The 21,247-nt window shown below is 45.4% G+C and overlaps 1 protein-coding gene across 9 annotated transcripts in view; it reads right to left on the reverse strand.

Moving 5' to 3' along the window:
- CARD19 (caspase recruitment domain family member 19) overlaps positions 1-21,247 on the reverse strand; it is a 53,554-nt gene that overhangs the window by 18,106 nt on the left and 14,201 nt on the right. For 5 of the 9 annotated variants that reach the window (XM_039547125.1, XM_039547123.1, XM_039547127.1 and 2 more), the window contains 2 exons: positions 3,920-4,062; positions 1,816-1,969 (listed from right to left, as the gene is read on the reverse strand). In XM_039547125.1, coding sequence (XP_039403059.1) covers positions 1,816-1,969; positions 3,920-4,030 — 265 coding nt within the window. In that variant the 5' untranslated portion in view covers positions 4,031-4,062. Of the gene's footprint in view, positions 1-1,815; positions 1,970-3,919; positions 4,063-14,301; positions 14,442-14,510; positions 14,552-14,628; positions 14,688-19,795; positions 20,265-21,247 lie in introns of those variants that run through there. The other 4 variants (XM_039547121.1, XM_039547124.1, XM_039547122.1 and 1 more) reach the window with 4 other exon arrangements.

The raw sequence follows: 21,247 nt of genomic DNA on the forward strand, positions 1-21,247 counted from the left end.
GGCACAATTTTCAGAAGTGCTTAAGTCCCATTTTCAAAGGGACTTGGGCTCTTAAAAACTTAACATCTGATTAAAAAAATTAATGGGAATTAGGCTCCTAAGTCATTAATGTGCTTTTGAAAATGTTACCCTCTGTGACTTCAGCGGGAGTATTTGGATGAGCAAAGGCTGCAGAATCAAGCCCTTACTAAGTAATGACTGTCGGCTACTCAGCCTGGAAGGGTAACTCTGCGCTTCTATTCCTGACTCCTTCAGCTAAAGTGACAGATTTCTTTGAAAAAGCAACAGAGAGTCCTGTGGCACCTTTAAGACTAACAGATGTATTGGAGCATAAACTTTCGTGGGTGAATACCCACTTCGTCAGATGCATGTCTTTGAGATGCTAGCGTGTTTGATCCAAGTTTCCACATAGCCTCAGCAGGAATGGCTTCTGCGAGGCGCACATCAAATCAAAGGGCCGGACTTAATGCTGCTGTGGTAATTACTAATGTGGATTTCTGATGCAGAAATGGACCCAAATCAAAGCCCACATGCAAACATCCTCCAACTGGGAGGGAAGTTTGGGCTAACTTTGGAGTCTGCATATTATCCAGGAGATGGCATGCGTGTGGTATGAAGAGGATGCTATCTCCAAATCAGTAGGGGTTTCTAGTACAACAGCTTTACTTGCATAGTGAGATGCTAGATGAAGGCAGGAGGCCCAGTGTTTTGAAATAAAGCAACTATTTTCCAGGTCAATTGTTCTGCAAAAAATTATTTGTTACATATTAATTAAAGACAGATGTTCGCATTTTTGGCCTGGCCTGTTTTTGACTTTACGCTGTCAATCATAGGGGTTTGACCGCATGACCAAAAACTCTGCTGGAATGTACTCAAAACCACCAGAGGGTTGAATGGTGCAGCATCAGTGCTATTAGACAGTTTGTAGGGACTTCATAGCATGCAGCCCCTTTTGCAGCTTCATTAACCTAATTGCAACAGCCCTTCCTCATGCTACTCAAATTGTTTCAATGTGCTGAATGTATTTCACTTCCTCTTTGAGCATTTTTTCTTTCTCCAGGTTACTGGACAGAATGAGTCATACATAGCAAGCATTATTTTCCCAGCACGGTAAGCTGGACCACATCTCTCTCCTTTTAGAAAAAGGTCGGCTTTACGGTATAAAAAATGGAAACAGCTAATCCTGCAAACACGTATGCATGTAATAAGGCCCATAGACTCAGTGTGACTACTCATGCCTATGTGTTTTGCAGGATCAGGGTCCAGGTAACTAACAGTGTGGTTTGCCATTGCAAGTATTTGTGAAACAAGCATGATCTGACATCTGATGTGTGTGGCGTTAATGAAGCACAGCTGGGTGATTTAAGAATTGAGTGGAAGACAAGTCTCTGAGCCGCCTTGATTTTGTTACTTTGTTTCACACACTTGTTATTTTAAAACATGGCTCTTTTATTTACTACAAGTCAGAATAAAGGCTTGACAAATAAATAAACAAAATGCATAAAAGGGAAAGGGGCAGTTATTAAAAGAAAGAAAGTTTGAATTGGGTTATTTTTCTGCATTTTACATGTTGGGCATAAATTGTATCTTAAATACAGGGGCTGCAATTTCAAAGCTGGTAAGGAGATTTGGACATCCAATTCCAATCAAAATTAATGGTGCAGCCAAATCCACTAGGTGGCTTCTAAAGTCTCCAGTCTGTAGAAAGTAGTGCATGGGAAAAGAGCATTTAATTCCTCAAAATAAGCTGGGATGCCAGCAAAGGCAAATTCTGTAATACATTAACTCAGGGAAGCCACAAGTCTCCCAACTTACTCAGGATTTTCCTGCTTGGCAAGTCATTATACAGTTGTTCGGCATTGATCTGTAAAGCCCTGTAAAATTCTTGACAGTGTTTGTCTCCTTTCTTTTGTAGGTGGCTTATAAGATCTGACAACCGAATATGAAGCAATGCCTTTGGATTTCTGAACTATAAGAGAAAAAGCAGTCATTAGAACAAAGCCTACAAAAGCAATGATACAGTGCTGAATTAGTTCCTACCCTACATTTACATTATGAAAGAGTGAAAATACAGAGTTATGTTTATTTTGCTAAAAGTATCTGTCAGTACATGAACATTGTAGGATAGGAAATAAAAATAATGATTCAGACCTGAAATGTCAACATCCACAGTATGAACCAGCTGCGTAACTTAGTTTGATCAAGCATTGTTTTAACATCTGATCAGCTGCAGTGTAGCCCACACAATAGGAGAGGTAACTGATGCTTATCATTTCCCAAGAGTTTGAGTTAGCAAGGAACCAATTTATTGTAAATGTAACACTAATAGAAATACTTTTGATGCCATTGGCTAATAAAAAGTTCTCTACTTCTTATTTAGTCTCATTAAAAATGCACATCTCAGAACTGGGATAAACATGTGAAGAGATTTTCCACGGTTTTCTGGAATTTGGCCAGGACATGTTCTAGCCATCATGACAGCCCTATTGCGTCACTCTTTGTGTTCATCCTGTCTTCCTATCCATGTTGCTACAGAGGAAGAGCTGATCTTCCCCATGGTCTGACAAAGCGCTGAACAGTAGTAAACCTTACAGTGAGGGTGAAAATGTTACACCTAGCCTTAGCTGAAATCATTTAGACATGTGTGCATCTGGAAAGTCTCCAAAAATATCTCTGGCAAATCAATATGAAAGCATTACACTTAGGACCAGTAGGGTAGAGAGAGAGAACATTACACTAAGGATCAATTCCTTATCTAGAGGGAGAGGAATGCCTTTGTATGCTCCTTACTCAGGCAAAATTCCCACTGAAGCCCTGAGAGGCCAGCAGTGCAAGGTGTGCAAGATGGAGTCTAATGTGTATCATGGGAATGATAAGATTTGTAAATAAAGAAGAGAACAAATGTGCACAAGCTCAGGGGAAAGTGTTCAGTTTCAGTCTGAGTGTAAGAGTGGCATCCAGCTTTCATAACACCAGGACTTAAATTTACTGTGAATCCTAAAGGAACGAGCCTTTCTTAAACTGTTTACACCTGACATCATCTAAGTCAGGCCTCTTCCACTAACTATGCAGATAGAATGGTTCGGATTCTGGTCTGACAGACACCATCTTACACTGCAATAACTCCACTCGTTTCAGTGGTGGCTGATCGAATTGAAACTGGCGCAAAACAGGATCCAGACCATTATTTTGAACTCTAAAGGTCTGATTCACCATTGCCCTCTGCATCTTGCATACAGAGCAAGTGCAAACTATTACTATTCTGATGTGCTGGCATTTTATACCCACTTTGCACTCGCTTTGTACTGACATAAATCATTTTGCACCCAAAAGCAGGGACCACTTTGAAAAGGTTGGCTTTGCTGGCTTTTCTGCCTCAGGCCTGATCTATATTCCAAATTGCCCCAGTTTAACTAAAGGTGCATTTTTAAATCAGTTTAGTTAAACCCTTGTCTGGACACACTTAAATCAATTTAAACCTGGCTCGTATTGATTTAGCACGGGGATTTGCTTTAAAAACACACCATTCATTAAATTGGTGCAACCTTGTAATAAAGACAAGGCCTCAGTTCCTCATGACCTCCATTTTCCAGATAACATTTTCCTATCACACAGAGATGTGGTAAGGAGAGATTCCTTAATAGCTGTGAGGCTCTCAAATACTACAGTGCTGAGTGCTGACATAAATCATTTGTATGCTCTCAAATACTACAGTGATGAGTGCTGAGCATAAATCATTTTCGTACTGTCTACATTTTGTAGACAGTACAAAAGCAAAGGGGCAACCATGCAGAGGTTTAGGGATTTGTCTTCTAGGTTGGCATGGGCACCTTCACCAGTTGGTGTTCTAACCTAGATTCAGGACAGCCAGAAAATAAAGCTACATCCGGAAATACTGCAGGAATATCTAGTCACTTACCTTTTCTGCTTCTTTATTGGTGAGAATTTGGGGATAAACTCTGTTTAGCTGAAGAATAATTTTATCAACCAGGTGCTCGCTCAGTCTGCCATTTCTCGTGAGAAAGTACATGTCCTGCCTCAGCCGATCACAGTAAGATGGATCTATGAACCAAAGAGCACACACAAAGAACCACTATTATTTGATGGCAAAACTATTCGTAATTTCCATAAATTGCCTCTTTCATGAGGAAGGTAACACATGTAAACCAACTTTGTTTCATAGTCCTAAAGTTTAAAGCTAGAAGGGACCACTAGATTACTTAGTTTGACCTCCTGCACATCACAGGCCACCAACCCACCCAGCACCTGCACATGAAATCCAACAGCTGAAAGTAGATGAAAATATCACAGACCACGGGAGACTAGACTATTATGTGCAGAGAATAGCAGGGACCAAGGTGGAGCTGTGTTCAAAGCTCCATAATGGCTGGGAAATTATTAATAGTATAACTAATTAATAGGAGTGCTTCCCAGGCTTTTGCAAGCTAAGCCGGCTTTCAAGAAAATGCAATAAATTGTTGCCCCCGTTCAACCTCACCATATGCTCCATATGTTGTCAAGGGACCATCCATCTGCAATTATACATCTTCTGCACCTCCTCCACCTCTTTCCCCTCAGCAAATCTTTTGCACTCACCCAGAGGAATGCACTCTATACTTTGGGAAATGCTGACCTAAGATATTTATATACTATCAAGGCACTAATGGATGTATCAAATATCACCATTGCATCCACTTGTCAGAAAGATGTAACACTGCTGAAGGGATGGGGTAGAAAATACATTTCCTACCTTTTATAAATATTAAATCAAGTTGTAATGTTTTAAACTATTTTAAAAACTCATTATTTAATATAAAATCTTCTTTATCTCGCAGTGATACCCACTATCACTTCGAATGGTAAAAAGGCACATCGCTGAAATATTGCACGTACATTATTCTCTTCTTCCCCCACTGGAAATGCAGCCGTCCCGCATATGGCAACTGTACACAATAGTTTAGGGCAGGAAAGGAAGATGTCTACCATAGCCAGTCAGAACTGCTGGGGGAATTTAGTTAGATTGAATGAAGGAATTCTGCAGTCCTGACTCTGTGCTGACACCCAGGCAAAGTTCCCATTGACTTACTGCCAGTTGTGTCTGAACAAGACTTGCCACAAGGTATATTCCCAAAACTGAAATGCAGCCAGGGCATTAAGAATAACATCTCTGCTAAAGTGCCAGGGAGTTCTTTATAGCTTTTATGTGACATACCAGGGTACAGTCCAGACAAATGAGCAGCTGTGTTGCCCCCTGCCCTGCATTCTTAGGTGCCTCACTATGCCTTGCTGTAGTATCCTCCAATGGGCCACTCACAAGCAGCCTTCCAGCATGCAAGCCACACCCTGAGTGTCTGTGTGTCAGCCACACCTGGGTTACACTCTGGCTCTCACCAGCCTGGGTTATACCGTAAGGTGACCCCAACACACCCCCAGTCTTAGAATTTGCTCCAGAAGTGTCCTGTACTTCTCAGCCCTCTCCTGGGCAGTACAAAATATTTTAAGTGTGTTATTCCTTAAAGGGAATAATATGCAGCTTTACACTCCATTTGGGAAAAGAGGAACTTCCAGTAGCAATAAATCCCTTCAATGAAAGTGCATAAAATACAGGTAGAAAATAAACAGAACTTCAAAATAAAATGTGTCGTGTAAATTAAGTCCTTTGTAATCCTCAGTAAATTCAAGATTCCTGGTTTCCTGCATTGTTGTAGGCATCACTTCCAATTTTCCAGTAATTGCTTTGGCAGGAGCTTTCTCTTTAGAGCACAACATTCAACTAAAAATAGTTTGGCTTGCTGTATGGCTATTTGTGTTCCAAATTTTCAAATACAGATCCATGCAGATTTCACAAATTATTGTTCCTTAGCTAGACTTTGAAAGAGGTCTTTATTCAGAACTATATTTGAAGTAGGTGTTAAAAATGCATGGTTCTATTACTGCCTTCTAGATACTGAAGCATTCATTCTAGACATCAGAGGTAGCGCAAATAGATCTGACTAGTGTAGGAAAAGAAACATGTAGTATATCCCGGGGTATATAGGTATCATTAAACTATATGAACAAGTTTCATTGGTATTTTGGGCAACTAGACAGTACGTGACCCTGCCTAGCCTCCGTGCTTCACTAGCTAGACATGGTGAACTAAACGATGACGGGACAGCCTGAGCACAGAACCTTGACGGGCTACTCTCAGTGCAAATGCAGCCCCTGACATTTACGTATCAGAGGTTTAGTATTACATTTCCTTTTCTACAGCTGTGCAGCATTGAAAACAACCAGGAAAGGCTTCATTAAAACCTCCCAGAGTGACCATAATACAGTCAGAGGGCCAGTCACTCCCACTAAAATAAAGACATGGTCTATTGATACTGGAGAGGGCTTGCAATTCCATAGGCACAATTGGATTTCAGTTAGACTGTTACTATTTATCCAGTGTAGTAAATACTTTTACCAACCCTGTATGTTTTCCATGTGTTTCTAATTCTTACTTTCCAAATTACGTGCTTTAAGCAGTATGTATTGAGCTGTTAGGACCAACTGCTACCCTGACTCAAATGCCATGCAAGTCCCTTTTGTTTCAAAGCAGCTTCATGGTACATGAGTCAGAGCAGAAATTGGACTTTCCCCTCTTCATACCTTCAGACTAACTCAGCTGAATGCATGCCAGGCTCAAGCTGAATCAGAGAGGCACTGGCAGCGTGGGTGTAGAGATGCTGACTCTCCATGCAAATACCCCAGCCCTACATAGATGGCTCAGAAGCTAAGGGATTTCATCACAGCATGTAGGACTTCTTCAGGGTGAGACAGCCATGTTCCCTGCTCTGCCTGTGTGGACACAAAACTCTGTCCCCCTCCTCTCCAACCATATAATTTATTACAGACTCTGAGCTGAAGCCTGAGTGTCACACCTACTTCTGCACCTTGCATGAGTTCTTCCATACGAGACCATAATGCAGGAAGAAAAACAGAGGAGTTATAAACACCTGAACAATTATGGCACCTCAAGGCTCAAGTAAATTTAAATGAATGCAAGTGCTAAAAGCACCACCAGGAAATTCTAGAACAAATATGCGAAACCAAATAAAAAATTAAGAGGCGAAAACACCAGCTGACTTTCCCCTCATTTTTTTTGCTGCCCTCCAAGTTTTTCCTATCTGCCAAACAGACAACATACCACAGTGTATTAACAGCAATTACGCTGGTCAAAGTGAGATTACATCAACTGAAGTTTACATTTACGTTAAGAGCACATTCTGCACAGACTGGAACGCTCCCTGCACCCACAGCCCTTGACAATTATATGGTCACTAAGCAATTGCCACTGGAGCTTTATGCTGGCATTTGAAAATCTTGCATTTGGTGAAGAGTGGATTATATTGTCTGGTGGAAGCATCTAGGTTCTCAGGGATGGCTCTGCTTTTTTCCCCTCTATGCCAAAGCTGGCAGGAGAGAAGGGTTCAGACAGTGGTTGTAGTTTCCTTCGTCTGAGAGTTCAGGCCTCTCCCTGGATACTGCTGAACTGTCCATCCCAGGGATTAATTTGATCCCTGGCTCAAAGACAGTTATTTATGAGGAGAAATTATTTTGTTTTTTGCCTGTGGAATGTACCCAATAGCTTCAGAATTTGGATTTGGGTAAATTGTCAGAATATCTTAAAGGGATTCTAGTCAATTAATAGAGATAGTAGTGAGGTAATAGCAGCAAAGAGTCTTGTGGCACCTTATAGACTAACAGACGTTTTGGAGCATGAGCTTTCGTGGGTGAATACCCACTTCGTCGGATGCATCTCATGCATCCGACGAAGTGGGTATTCACCCACGAAAGCATGCATCCGACGAAGTGGGTATTCACCCACGAAAGCTCATGCTCCAAAACGTCTGTTAGTCTATAAGGTGCCACAAGGCTCTTTGCTGCTTTTACAGATCCAGACTAACACGGCGACCCCTCTGATAGTGAGGTAATATCAGCTAGCACACCTGAGCCCTTCACGTGTTCGTCTCTCCCCTGTTGCTGTGTGAAAGGTCCACACAAACCCCAGGAGAAAATGTCTCCACTCAGGCCCCAAGTATTCCAGGGCCGCGGAATCCACTGTGCTTCAGCAACTCAATTTACTTCTTTTATTTTTAAATTATGGGCTGGATCTCAGGGTCCAAGAAGAGCATTAAGTGCAAATCTGGCGGGTACATATGCACACTTCAAGGTGGCTTTCAGCCACAATGTGATACACTGCTCCTGGGACTGCCTTGCAAATGTCTGATTCTGCAGTCTCCTCTAAGCTTGCCAATAGCCCCAATGGGTTCTGGGAAGCCCAGACCCTTTTCTCTAAAGCAGGGGTTCTCAGCCTTTTCAGATTACTGTACCCCTTTCAGGAGTCTGATTTGTCTTGCGTATCCCCAACTTTCTCCTTTTTACTATACGATTATAAAATAAATCAATTGGAATATAACTATTGTACTTACATTTCAGTGTATAGTATATAGAGCAGTATCAACAAGTCATTGTCTGTATGAAATTTTAGTTTATACTGACTTCACTAGTGCTTTTTATGTAGCCTGTTGTAAAAGTAGGCAAATATCTAGGTGAATTGATGTACCCCCTGGAAGACCTCTGCTACCCCAAGGTGCACCCCTGCTTGAGAATCACTATGCCAGCTGGAAGAAAGGGGCTCGCGGAGCCATTGTAGTGGCTTTGAAATGCCACTCAGGCCTGGTCTACACTGGGGGGGGGAGTCTAACTAAGGTACGCAACTTCAGCTACGTGAATAGCGTAGCTGAAGTCGAACTACCTTAGTTCGAACTACTTACCTGTCCTCGCGGCGCGGGATCGAAGTCCGCGGCTCCCCCGTCGACTCCGCCACCACCGTTCGCGGTGGTGGAGTTCCAGAGTCGACGGGAGCGCATTCGGAGTTCGATATATCACGTCTAGATGAGACGCGATATATCGAACTCCGAGAAGTCGATTGCTACCCGCCGACCCGGCGGGTAGTATGGACGTACCCTCATATTCTATACGCCTGGCTAGCTAAGCCAGCTTTATTCTGGAAAACTGGCACAAGGCAGCCCTAATGCACTGTGGTGTGGTAATTATTCATTTTTTAATGGCAGTCATGGGACCTCAGTCATTTATTTTAAATCTAAGCCAGAGGTGAAAGTAAGCCGGTCCAGTCGGGTCTGCTGTGCCGGACCGACTGGCTTCCCCAGGCCAGTGATTTAAAGGGCCTGGGGCTCCCAGCAGTGGCTGGAGCCCCGAGCCCTTTAAATTGCCACCAGAGTCCTGCTGCCAGAGCCCCTGGGTGGTGGAGGCAGCTCAGGCAGTGATTCAAAGGGCCCTTTAAATCACCTCCGGAGCCCCCAGCTGCCGCCACTACCCCAGGGGCTCCAGCAGCTGGGCTCAGGTGGCGATTTAAAGGGCCCAGGGCTCCGGCCACAGTGGGGAGCCCTGGGTCTTTTAAATTGCCACGGGAGCCCTGTTGCTGCAGCCCCCGGGGTACTGGCGGCAGCTGGGTGATTTAAAGGGCCTAGGGCTCCCGGTCGCCACTACTGCAGTGGCGCCCCAGGCCCTTTAAATTGCCGACGGAGCCCTGGGGACTCCCGGCTGCCACTGGTACCCTGGGGGTCAGGGTTCTGGAAGAGATTTAAAGGGCCCGGGGTTCCGCTGTGGTAGCAGGGGTCGGGAGCCACTGGCCCTTTAAATCGCCGCCTGAGCCCCGCTGCCAGAGCCCTGGGGTAGCGGCGGAAGCCAGGGCTCCGTTGGCAATTTAAAGGGTCTGGGGCTCCACTGCAGTACTGGCAGCTGGAGCCCCGAGCCCTTTAAATTGCCCCCTAGCCCCGGGACTCCCAGCCACCTCTGCAGCTGGTAGCTCCAGGGGTGATTTAAAGGGCCTGGGGCTCCCAGCCACTGCTACTGCTGCCCAAGCCCCGGGCCCTTTAAATCTTGATTTAAAGGGCCCAGCGATTTAAAAGGCCCGCCTCTTCCGGTTGAGGCCACGCCCCCTGCTCAGGACTCCGGCATACCGGTAAGTCCTTTAAGTTACTTTCACCCCTGATCTAAGCCCATGTGCAATGTGCAAACAAAGTTTTAAAATCATAAGAGGTTGAGAATCATAGAATCATAGGACTGGAAGGGACCTCGAGAGGTCATCTAGTCCAGTCCCCTGCACTCAGGGCAGGACTAAGTATTATCTAGACCAGTGGTTCCCAAACTTGTTCTGCCGCTTGTTCAAGGAAAGCCCCTGGTGGGCGAGGCTGGTTTGTTTACCTGCTGCGTCCACAGTTTCGGCTGATCGTGGCTTCCAGTGGCCGCAGTTCGCTGCTCCAGTCCAATGGGAGCTGCTGGAAGTGGCGCGGTCCGAGGGATGTACTGGCTGCTGCTTCCAGCAACTCCCACTGGCCTGGAGCAGCGAACCGCAGCCACTGGGAGCCATGATCAGCCAAACCTGTGGATGTGGCAGGTAAACAAACCGGCCTCGCCCACCAGGGACTTTCCCTGCACAAGCAGCGGAACAAGTTTGGCAACCACTGATCTAGACCATCCCTGACAGGTGTTTGTCCAACCTGCTCTTAAAAATCCCCAATGATGAAGATTCCACAACCTCCCTACGCAATTTATTCCAGTGCTTAACCACTCTGACAGTTAGGAAGTTTTTCCTAATGTCCAACCTAAACCACCCTTGCTGCAATTTAAGCCCATTGCTTCTTGTCCTATCCTCAGAGGTTAAAAAACAATTTTTCTCCCTCCTTTGTAACAACCTTTTATATACTTGAAAACCGTTATCATGTCCCCTCTCAGTCTTCTCTTCTCCAGACTAAACAAACCCAATTTTTTTCAATCTCCCCCCATAGGTCACATTTTCTAGACCTTTAATCATTTTTGTTGCTCTTCTCTGGACTTGCGCCAATTTGTCCAGTTTCTCAATTTGAGAAACCTGATTTAAACTCCTTGGAGCAGAGTCCTTCTATCTTGTGCAAACCGATTATCAACATTCTAATAATGCATTAAAAATAGAATAAAAAGGAGTTCACACATGCAGGAGAAAGATTATTGATATATTTTCAAGCAATAGAAATTGGGATTTGTTCTGCATTTCTAACTTGCAAGACATTACATCAAAGAAGCAGCAACTACGGCAAGAGAAATTCAAAACATTCATGTTGGTGTATGCAAAGATCTTTTTTTTAAAAAACCGCATTATCTTGCTATTAGAAGGATTTATCTCTCTGTCCCTTAATCCTTGCCTAAAAAGTTCAGAAACGAGGCCAGCAGCACAACGAGATTGCGGATTTAGGTTACAGCACCATCTTGGCACTGCCCCAGTTATTTTAATAGACTAATTACAACACACTTTCATCACTTACTGTGCGTGGAGGCTTCTGTGTTTTGAACAGAATATGCCTTAAATACTGTAGAGAGACAGAGAGAAAGATTATCCCTTTTTTATGACAGGTGATGGACCAGATCCTGTAAACTCTTTATTCATCTGAGTAGCCCTATTGAAATCAACGGAACTACTTGAGTGAGTAAATGTTTGGGGCATTGAACCCCATATTTGTGTATTTCCTGTTCATTAAAACAATTCTGCAACCAGCTACATTTTGAATACATCCTTACAAGCTTTCCACCCGCTGTGTTATATTACAGTAGGGTCCTTAGACTCTGATCAGGATTAGCGCCCCATTGCGCCAGGTGCTGTATCATGTGGAGGGATAGCAAAGTACTGCAATTCCATGCCTCCACGTAGGAAAGACAATCAGCAGACCAGGGAAAGACAGTATTTAATTTTAAAATAATAGTTTCCTGTCACCACCGTTAATTACATTTTCCTCAGTGTGACAGGGTGGCTTGCCCTTGGGCTGGAAAGCCTGGGGCCAAGCCAACCCTGAGAACAGAATGAGTCCCATCTGAGGAGAATCAGACCATTTCCTATAAAGAAGAGAAGATAGCTGCAGTGAGACTACAGCGAATGAGAGAGGCTCCTGCAGGGAAGACTCTGAGACCAGAGGAATTGCTTCAGCTAGGAAGGGCTGGGACTAGTCCGCTAAGGCAGGAGGATAGACTTTGGTGTTTAGTTTTGAACTTTAAGCTATTTAAAAAAACAAAAAAACCCACCCAGCCTCCAAGCAGGGCTGTGACTGGAAGAGAGACTCTGTGGATTTTGTTTAACAAACCCTGAAGAAGGGGAAAACAGAGGCACGGCCCTGCAGAGTCAGCCCTGCTTGCATAGGGGTCCCGTGAGGCGGACACTCATCAGATTGCACAACGGCTCTTCCTCTACCAACATTAACCTAAGTGATTTTTAATCCAGCCCTAGCTTCATTCAGTCATGGAACTGCTGTAAGGAGACGGTAAACATGGAACTAGCGAACTGAAGTCAGCCCCAGTCTGGATATCATCACTGTACTGGGCTCAGGACCGGCTCTAGGCACCAGCAAAGCAGCACGTGCTTGGGGCGCACAATTCCAAGGGCGGCATTCCAGCCATTCTTTTTTGTTTTTTCCTTTTCGCATGGGCAGCATTCCGGCCACCCCCTCCCTTCTTTTTTTTTTGCTTGGGGTGGCAAAAAACCTAGAACCAGCCCTGACTGGGCTATGAACACAGATGTAGAAGATGGCTCTTAGACTAGCTGCTATTTCAGTGACTGAGAGGAAGTTTAAACAAAGACCAATAATTTTCTTATTTATAGGAAACGGAAGCATTTCTAAAGGAACTGGAGAGGAGGATCAGGAATTGTCACTAGGAGTTCGAAGCAACAGAGATGTAAACAAAGCCTAATCATTACATGTTGACTCATACACAGTGCATACTCAGCACGCTTCAGATGTGCCCTGACACTTCCCCCCCCCCCCCACCTAAATCCTGAAAGGTCACAGGAACATACTGGATGCACGTCAAGTTTACATTTCGAGCTGGCACCTGGCCTCAGAAAGGAACAAAAAGGAAGAAAAGTATGTTTCCAAAATGTAATCAAGACTTATATCAGAGAGAAATGTGCTATCATCAGTTATTTGCTGCCACTAGATCCTCAGATATGGAACAAAATACATAATTCAATGTTATAAATGCTCCAAGAAGCAAGGGATGGTAACAAAGCAATATGCTCCTCATTTTTAGCCTTCAGGCAGAACATCATTTCCATTATAACCTTTCATAAAATGACACATATCTCTTCTTCTTACAAAACAGGCAATTATATTTTTGACAATAGCTGCTGAAAGACTAGGTCATTATAGTAACTACTGGTGTTTGAAAATGGGTATGATATATTCTGGGCTTGGAGGCAACAAGGCACAGTCAGCCCTCGACGAGACTCTGCAAACAATACAGGCCGCTAGATTGTCCTCTTCCATAAGCCTGCAGGAAAAGGGTCACAGTGGGGAAGGGGAGAATTCCAAAGTTCCTCTCTCAAATGTCTCACCCAAATTGTTCTATTAGGGGAGCAGGGTTTGCTCACTCCAGGACCAACCGGAGTTTTTGGCCCCAGAACATGAAGATCCGAGGGGACTGGCAGGGAATCAGGGCTACACGCCCTGGCACTAGGGAAGTCCCCTTCCCCCACTGTTTGCAATACTGCAAGATGTTGAGAACCTCCTTTGAGATGCCTGCACCTCCAATTCACACTAAAGTCAATGGTATCTGAGAAGCTGAGTGCACGTAGTTCTTTTTGCAGGATGTAAGCTTCTGGGGCAGGAACTATCTTTTTGTTTCTTGTTTGTACAATGCTTAGTTCAATGGGGTCCTGATCCTTGATTGGTGTCATCAGACCAGCAAAATACAAATTATAACAAGAACAAGACTAAGGCCATGTCTACACTTACCGGTAGATCGGCACGGCTGTGCTTTAGCAGGTCTGGTGAAGAAACGCTAAGTCAATGGGAGAGCACTCTCCCATCAACTCGTGTACTCCACCTCCCTGAGAAGCATAAGGGAATTCAGCAGGAGAGCATCTCCTGTTGACACAGTGCAGTGTAGACACTGAGGTAAGTGGATCTATCTATGTTGACTTCAGTTACATTATTCACGTAACTGTGTAACTTAGATCAATTTACTGCGGTAGTGTAGACCTAGCCATAATATCAAACTACAGTGGTCACCATAAACACCTTTATAATTTGTCCTTTTGCCTAATTAACTTCACTGCGATAGTCCCCATACTTATAGCAGAGGATATACTGGCATAGTGCACGCATGGTTGTATATAGTAGCACAGTAACAGGACAGGGAATGCCGTATGTCACGGCCACAGAGTGAGCTGTGCTCTAGAACCCATTACTCCCTCTTGAGGGCACCTCTGGGGACTGGTTTTATTACCTTCAGCCCTCTCTGGGTGGAATCACGCAGTCCTACCACTCTTAGACCAGATCTCAGGGCAGCAGCCTCCCTGTTTACCAGCCGTGTTCACAAGACAGGCCCAACTGTGATTGGCACCCGTGAGCCCTTTTCCGCTGGGAGCCTCTGACCGGCAGCTGATTAAAGCGACTCAAAAACAGCTTCTTCAAAACAAATGATTATTTAGTCACCCATAGGAAGAAGGGGTCTGTCTGCATCCTGTAAAACTTGCCCATACCGGTATTGCCCTGGCCTCTTCTTTTGTCATTCAGTGTTGAACGCATTCTAAAACAATATGCATTTCCTCACCTTTTGGGGGCGAAGCCAGACTTTAAGGCACCTGCTCCCCTACTTGGTGTAAACTTTGCTTGTGCCAATCAGAAACGAACACAAACAGGTTTTGGGCCCCGTCCCCTATGACGCTTCTATGATGTCATAGTTGGTACTTTATAGCCTGCCTGCCATGTGCAGGCAGGGAGAGGAGAAAGAAAAACTAATCCTGTGTATCCTGTGTACACCCGTAACCGAGCCTGATCACCTCGAAGCCTCTCTCTCAGCTCACGTGTTTCAAACAGAGTTTCTATGTTTGCCGGTCGTTATGCATTGGTTTGTATTTGTAAGTATCAGTTATTACTAAATGCGGCATCTTTGTTTATAAATATTGTTAGTAGATATTTTAGTCATTGTGTGTTTTAAGTTTCATTAACTCTATTAGCTAATCATACGTTGCTCCCTTACCCCTTGTAATTATCCCCAATAAAACTTTAAATTGATTAATTTTAGTTGCGTGTGTGTGTCTGCAGTTTGCATCGTGACCCATACTCTCCTTGCATCCCTTACCAATATAGTCTATTGCCACGTGCAGCCTGGTAAATAACAGGCCTGCATTTTCTTTCGCCTCTGCGTGTACGCGGCAATTTACAAGTCACCCATAGGAAGAAGGGGGAAAGGATAAAACAACAAAAGGCATATCTGTCTGGGTCTCACCCAGCCTTTATTCTTTCCTTGCAAGTTCTAGGTAGGTTCCATCCAGCTCATATCCCTTACTCCCGGCCTGGGAGAGACAGAGAGCCCTGGAGCATTCTCGGTGTCTCTGTCAAAGATCCATCTTCACCTGCTGCTACCTGCTTCCTCTCCAGGCCAGGTTCTTTAACCCTTTAGTAACTCCTTTGATCCTAGGCTCAGAGCTGGGAAGAATAAACCTGGATAGTCTGGTTGGAGCCAGGCAATTAATTTCCCAATTAATAGCTTCCCCATTGTTTCCCTAAGGATCCTTGGTATTCATCCTGGCGATACCTTATATTTGTCACGGTTTCATTTCCTTCTTGTTTCCCCCTGACAGCTTCCTTTGATTTAGCTCCATGAAGATAGGTAGGCTAGTATCAAGCAGGTACATTGAGCTGCATATGTTATTCATAAAAAAAAATGCAGCTATCTCCCTTATTCTCCACACCATAATAACATTAATAATACACAGATAACAATTCTACAGGTTGTAATGGTGGCCACTGTAGGTGAGGATTCTCCAGAACACTTGTTGCACGTCTCCTCCAATTATTACTCTAAAAAGGTGGTTGGTCCTTTTCATAATCCTGTTAGAGTGAAATTGACAGAGTTGGAATTTGAAGGCACATGATAGGTACAGGGCAATGCAAGCTCCCCACCAGTGTGCCTTAGGACTAAGCTGGAGGAACCCTCTTTAGGGATGAAAGGTTAGTTTTCTCTGCTCCTTCTGTTCTTGGCCTCTCTGCTCAGATTTCCAAAAAAGGCCTGCTTCTTATTTTCCTTTCTTTTCTTAAACAGATGTGGCCACAGAGAAGTGGTCTAAGATTATCAAATCACATCTGTCACTGAACAGCTGGCAGGTGATAATGATTTTTGGTCTCTACTGATCTGTGCTGGATTCAAAGTGATGACCTAGACGTGAAAGGCTCTGTATTGCACTGCCAGTCCCCTGAGTCACACAGTGCCTAGTGCTCATGGAAAGTTTCTAGTGCCTGCACTCAGAAAAATGTTCTGTAGCAACATTAGTAACCCATCTTTACTTTAAACAACAGTTAACATATTAAATTCATCAAGCACAAAAAATTACAAAGCATTTGATCACTAAATATGGTGTCAATTGCCTCACGCTTGTTATCAGTTCTCTAACCTTTACATGAAGGTCACATTTTCCTCTATAATGTAACCAGGAAGTGTTTGTACTGTATATACTGAAATAGAATCTTGATGCATAGAGGACTCCAATTCGATATAAATGACATAGATGTTTTTGAAAGGGCTGGATAGATATTGGGTATATTATACTGGTGATATATATGATTTTCATTAAAATGTTAAAAGATCACAGTATTTTGCTCTCAGTATGCTAAGCTATGAAATTTAACATGTAGCAGCAACAGACTTGCTGGTGTCTTCTGTCCGTATCCATTACAGTACCCAGTTACGTAAATGAGCTAAGACACAGAGCCCAAAGCTCGCTCCCTCAGAACTGTATGCAGACCCCAATCCTGAATACACCTATTCATGTGCCCAAATGTAAGCACATATCTAGCCTATTGACTTCAGTGGAGCAATGCACATGCTTAGGTTTAAACATGTGTCTAGGTATCTGCAGAATTGGAGCCTTAGAATGTATTGCTCTGTGTAACCTTGTGAACCTAATGGGCTGTACACAGGCACAGGGATCCATGATAGCATGTTTGATTGCACGGTTTCATTGTGTTGTACTGTTCAGAATTGGAACAAGATTTTGGAATTGGATTTTAGGACTGAATAAAGCTTTTCCAAATAGTATTCAATAGATCCTTTCCAAATATTTTGAGTGATACAGTACTACTACTTACAAACTCCACATAAATATTGGCTCTATATATCAAAAATTCATGACTCAACGGGTAAAGTATGACTCACATCATAATTAGTCCCATCTTTACAGCTTCAGCGCTTATGGTGGCCTGGCTGTTTTGAAAATGCAGTTGCTAAGAGCTTCAAAGTTGTTATGATATCAGATCAGAAGTGAATAGCTCTAGTAAATGAATGAAAACCTTCTACTGACCCGTGAAATTAAAATATCAGACTTGTAAACCAAGTAACTCTGCTGTGCACAAATTGATGGCAATTACTCTCACCATAATTATCTTGAAGTTAAAAATCTCTCATTATGCAGAGCCGTTAAGAAACCAGCCCTGCTGTTGTTTTAAATGCAAAACTTCCGTCTTCACTACTAGGGATTACTCATGTGGAAGAGCTGCAGGATTAGGTCCTAAATTAACTTTAGGATTAAAAAAGTAAAACAAAATAAAAAAATCCAGGAGCCCAGTGTCTTAAATTGTTTTTTCTTCTCGACATTTTTCATAGCTCCAAGTACACTGATCAAGCTGAAAGTCATCAGCTTTGAAATTTGATTCTCCACATCACAGTCATTTTAGATGTATCATCCAAGGCTAAATGCTAAATAAGAAAGCAGGAATTAAATGCCTCCTGCCTGGAACTCCCATTGCCTTCAATGGGAGAGTCATTCACGGGGAGGCTACAGGATTAGGCCCACAGCCAGCTATGGAGGAGAGAAGGTATCTCATACCTACACACATCAGCCACCTCAGGCTATTTAAATAGATGCTTTTTGTGTTTGTTTAGAAACAAACAAATCATTACTCCCAAATTCAAGCCATGAGCCAGCAGTTCATATTTACCTGGTAGCAATCGTAATAGATCTGATTATTATGTTCTGCATTTATAAAGGGCCCTTTGCTGTGGCAGCTAGAGCACTTCTCCACAGCAGTTAAAAGCAGGCCCGCCTGGGTAGACGCAGCAGTCAAGTTACTGCAATGTTTGCCAGGAAGAAAGAAAATGAAAAACTACACAAAATCTCAAACCCAAATCAGTCTATCTTGCCCCACAGCTCTTGAAACCAGCCAGCTAGTTCATTTTAGTCACGCTCTGCATTTGCATTAGAGCTGGTTGTGAACTTGAGAACCACTGTGTGGGGATGTGAGGCACCATCTTTTTGTTCTGTGTTTGCACCTAGCGCAATGGGCCTTTGTCCATGACCGGGACTCCTAATTTGAGCTCAGAACTTGCATGAGGAGGATAAGCGGACTGTTACTGCCCGATGTGAACTACTGATCCTGTGTCAACTGGGGGGACATGGTATTTACTACCATAAATCAGCTGAGTACGTGTAACCCAAGAGCAAAGACACGCCAAAGGGTATATTATTGGCTGGAGTTAAGGTTTATGGCAGAAAATTATTGTCCTGCAAGTTAACAGCACAACTGGGTTTTCACCATACACAGACACAGCACTAGGGTACCACACAATGTGCTGTGTGACCATTAGCATGGTGCGGAGGCCAGTGAAGTCTCTGGTCTGTCAGGCTGCAGACTGTCCTGGATTCCATTAAAATCGGCCTGGTTTGCCAGTCCTTACATCGCTGGGATACACAAGCTGAAGGTTGTCATAGGGAAGCTCTCACCCCCACAGTACATTTTAAAGGGCTATTTGAAGAAAAAAACAGACTGAGTTTTGGACTGTAGGAATGCAAAGGGGTTGTTTCCTCTTGAGGGGGAGAATTTCTGCTTCCAAAAGTCAACGCTGTGCTTACAAGCCAAGTTTTCCAGACAAGTATTGATCAGGACACAGCATTGCCCAGACACAGCGGAAACTATTTCCAGATGACTGGCTTGCTCTTCCTTGCTGAGGCCTGACAAACTCATTGCAGAGAATACTCCTAAATGCTTCCAGCCACTGCTCCAACTTCCACTCCCAGCTCTGCGCACTCCCTGCAGCCAGAGTCACCCACAGCCACCGGACACGCTCTGCGCGCCTTCTCCAGCCACCCCCAGCTCTGTGCGCCCCCTGCAGCCAGAGTCACCCACAGCCACCAGACGCGCTCTGTGCGCTCTCTCCAGCCACCCCCAGCTCCGTGCACCCCCTTCAGCCAGAGTCACCCACACCCACCGGACGCGCTCTGCGCGCTCTCTCCAGCCACCCCCAGTTCCATGCGCCCCCTGCAGCCAGAGTCACCCACACCCACCGGACATGCTCTGTGCTCTCTCTCCAGGCACCCCCAGCTCTGCACACCCCCTGCAGACAGTCACCCATAGCCACCACACGCACTCTGTGCACCCTCTCCAGCCACTCCCAGCTCTGTGCACCCCCTTCAGCCAGAGTCACCCACAGCCACCAGACACGCTCTGCACGCTCCTTCCAGCCACCCCCGGCTCCATGCGCTTCCTGCAGCCAGAGTCACCCACACCCACCAGACGCGCTCTGCGCGCTCTCTCCAGCCACCCCCAGCTCTGTGCGCCCCCTGCAGCCAGAGTCACCCACAGCCACCGGACGCGCTCTGCGCGCTCTCTCCAGCCGGAGCTGCGCTGCCCGAGAGACGCGCTGCGAGCGCAGCCAGAGCGCCTGCCCCCTCTCAGCCCGTCCCCAGCAGCTGCCCGTTTGGAGGTGACGGGCGCTCACTGACCTGGCATGATGGCGGCAGCTTGGGGATCCCGGCCGGGGCAGTGCGTGGAGACTTCCTTGTTTTGCAGCCGCAGCTGCCAGTCCCTCCCCTCCGTACGCTGACAGGCCCGTCCTCCTCCGGCTGGCAGGCGGCGGCTGCAGGGAGCCCCAGCGGCTGGGGCTCCGGTTACAGCCTGATGCCTCCCTCCACCAGGCTCTCCAACATCATCCACCCGCCCAGCTGCACGTCAAAAGCAGCCGCAGCCCGCCCAGCTCTCAGCAGTGAAGGTGGCCCCAGGGCTCCTTCTCCTCGCTCCCTCCCCGGAACTGGCAGATGTCGGCTGCAGGCTGTGTGCCGGGCGGTGATGGGGGCCCGTTAACTCCTGGAACAAGGCACCGACTCTGATGACCCAGAAAGAATCAAGCCTGGAGATCAAATGAGCTCTGGCTGTTCTGAGCCTTGGCTCCCAGCTACAGGGCTCAGCCGCAGCCCCCCCGGCACGGAACTGGCCTCCTTTAGCCATTCCTTTTCTTGGTCTGTAGGGTGGAAATGGAACGGGAGGAGCAAGGCAGGGGGTGGTTGTTTCAGCACAAAGCAAGCGCGTTCCAGACAGCGAGGGAAGTCAGCTCTTCAGTGCCCAAGAAGGGGCCACTGGCAGGGTATTCAGAGGTCACATATGCAAGAGCGCAATGCCCTCAGTTGGTGGGCAGTGAAAGCGGTCTTTCATGCACACTAGGTATTTACTAGACATGGGCTCAAGCCATAACATTCCATCCAGATTTCCAAAGCCTCCAGCTGGATGGATTTTCTATTTTGTTTATGCACAACACAAAGTTTCTATTTAGTTTGTGCACAACACTAGCATGTAATAGCCGTGGGGGCTCAGAGCTGCCCTGAGATGGGAGGGTGTGATGGGAGGGTAAGCACTTACTTACTTGAGTAGTCCTGCTGAAGTCCAGGGGACTACTGGCTTGATTAAATGCTACCGGTGTAAATAGAGATTACAGAGTAAGGTCTCAGATCAGATGACCAGTAAAGTGCATGGAGCACCATGTGCTGTGCATCCCTGTGCCCTAGCAAGATCCCTGTGACAGAGAAACAGCTCCCTATTTCTCACCAGTCAGGACAGGATTTGGTGATGCTCTAGTGTGACCCAGGGACCTCTTAGGGTACGTCTAAACAGCAATTAAACACCCCGCAAATAGCCCAGGTTAGCTGACTCAGCTCAGGCTTGTTGAGTTCAGGCCTGTAAAATTCAGTATAGACGTTTGGACTCAAGCTGGAGCCTGAGCTTTGAGATCCTGCAAGGGAGGGGAGGCTCCTGGAGTCTGGCCTCGAGGCTCCAGCCTGAGCCCAAATGTCTACATTGCAATTTTTAGCCCCATGTGGCCAAGTCAGCTGACTCAGGCCAGCTGTGGCCATGCTGTGGGTCTTTTATTCCAATGTAGACATACCCGTAGTGCCAGCAGGCAC

This window comes from Mauremys reevesii, linkage group 7, assembly GCF_016161935.1.
Source record: "Mauremys reevesii isolate NIE-2019 linkage group 7, ASM1616193v1, whole genome shotgun sequence".
Classification (NCBI taxonomy): Eukaryota; Metazoa; Chordata; order Testudines; family Geoemydidae; genus Mauremys; species Mauremys reevesii.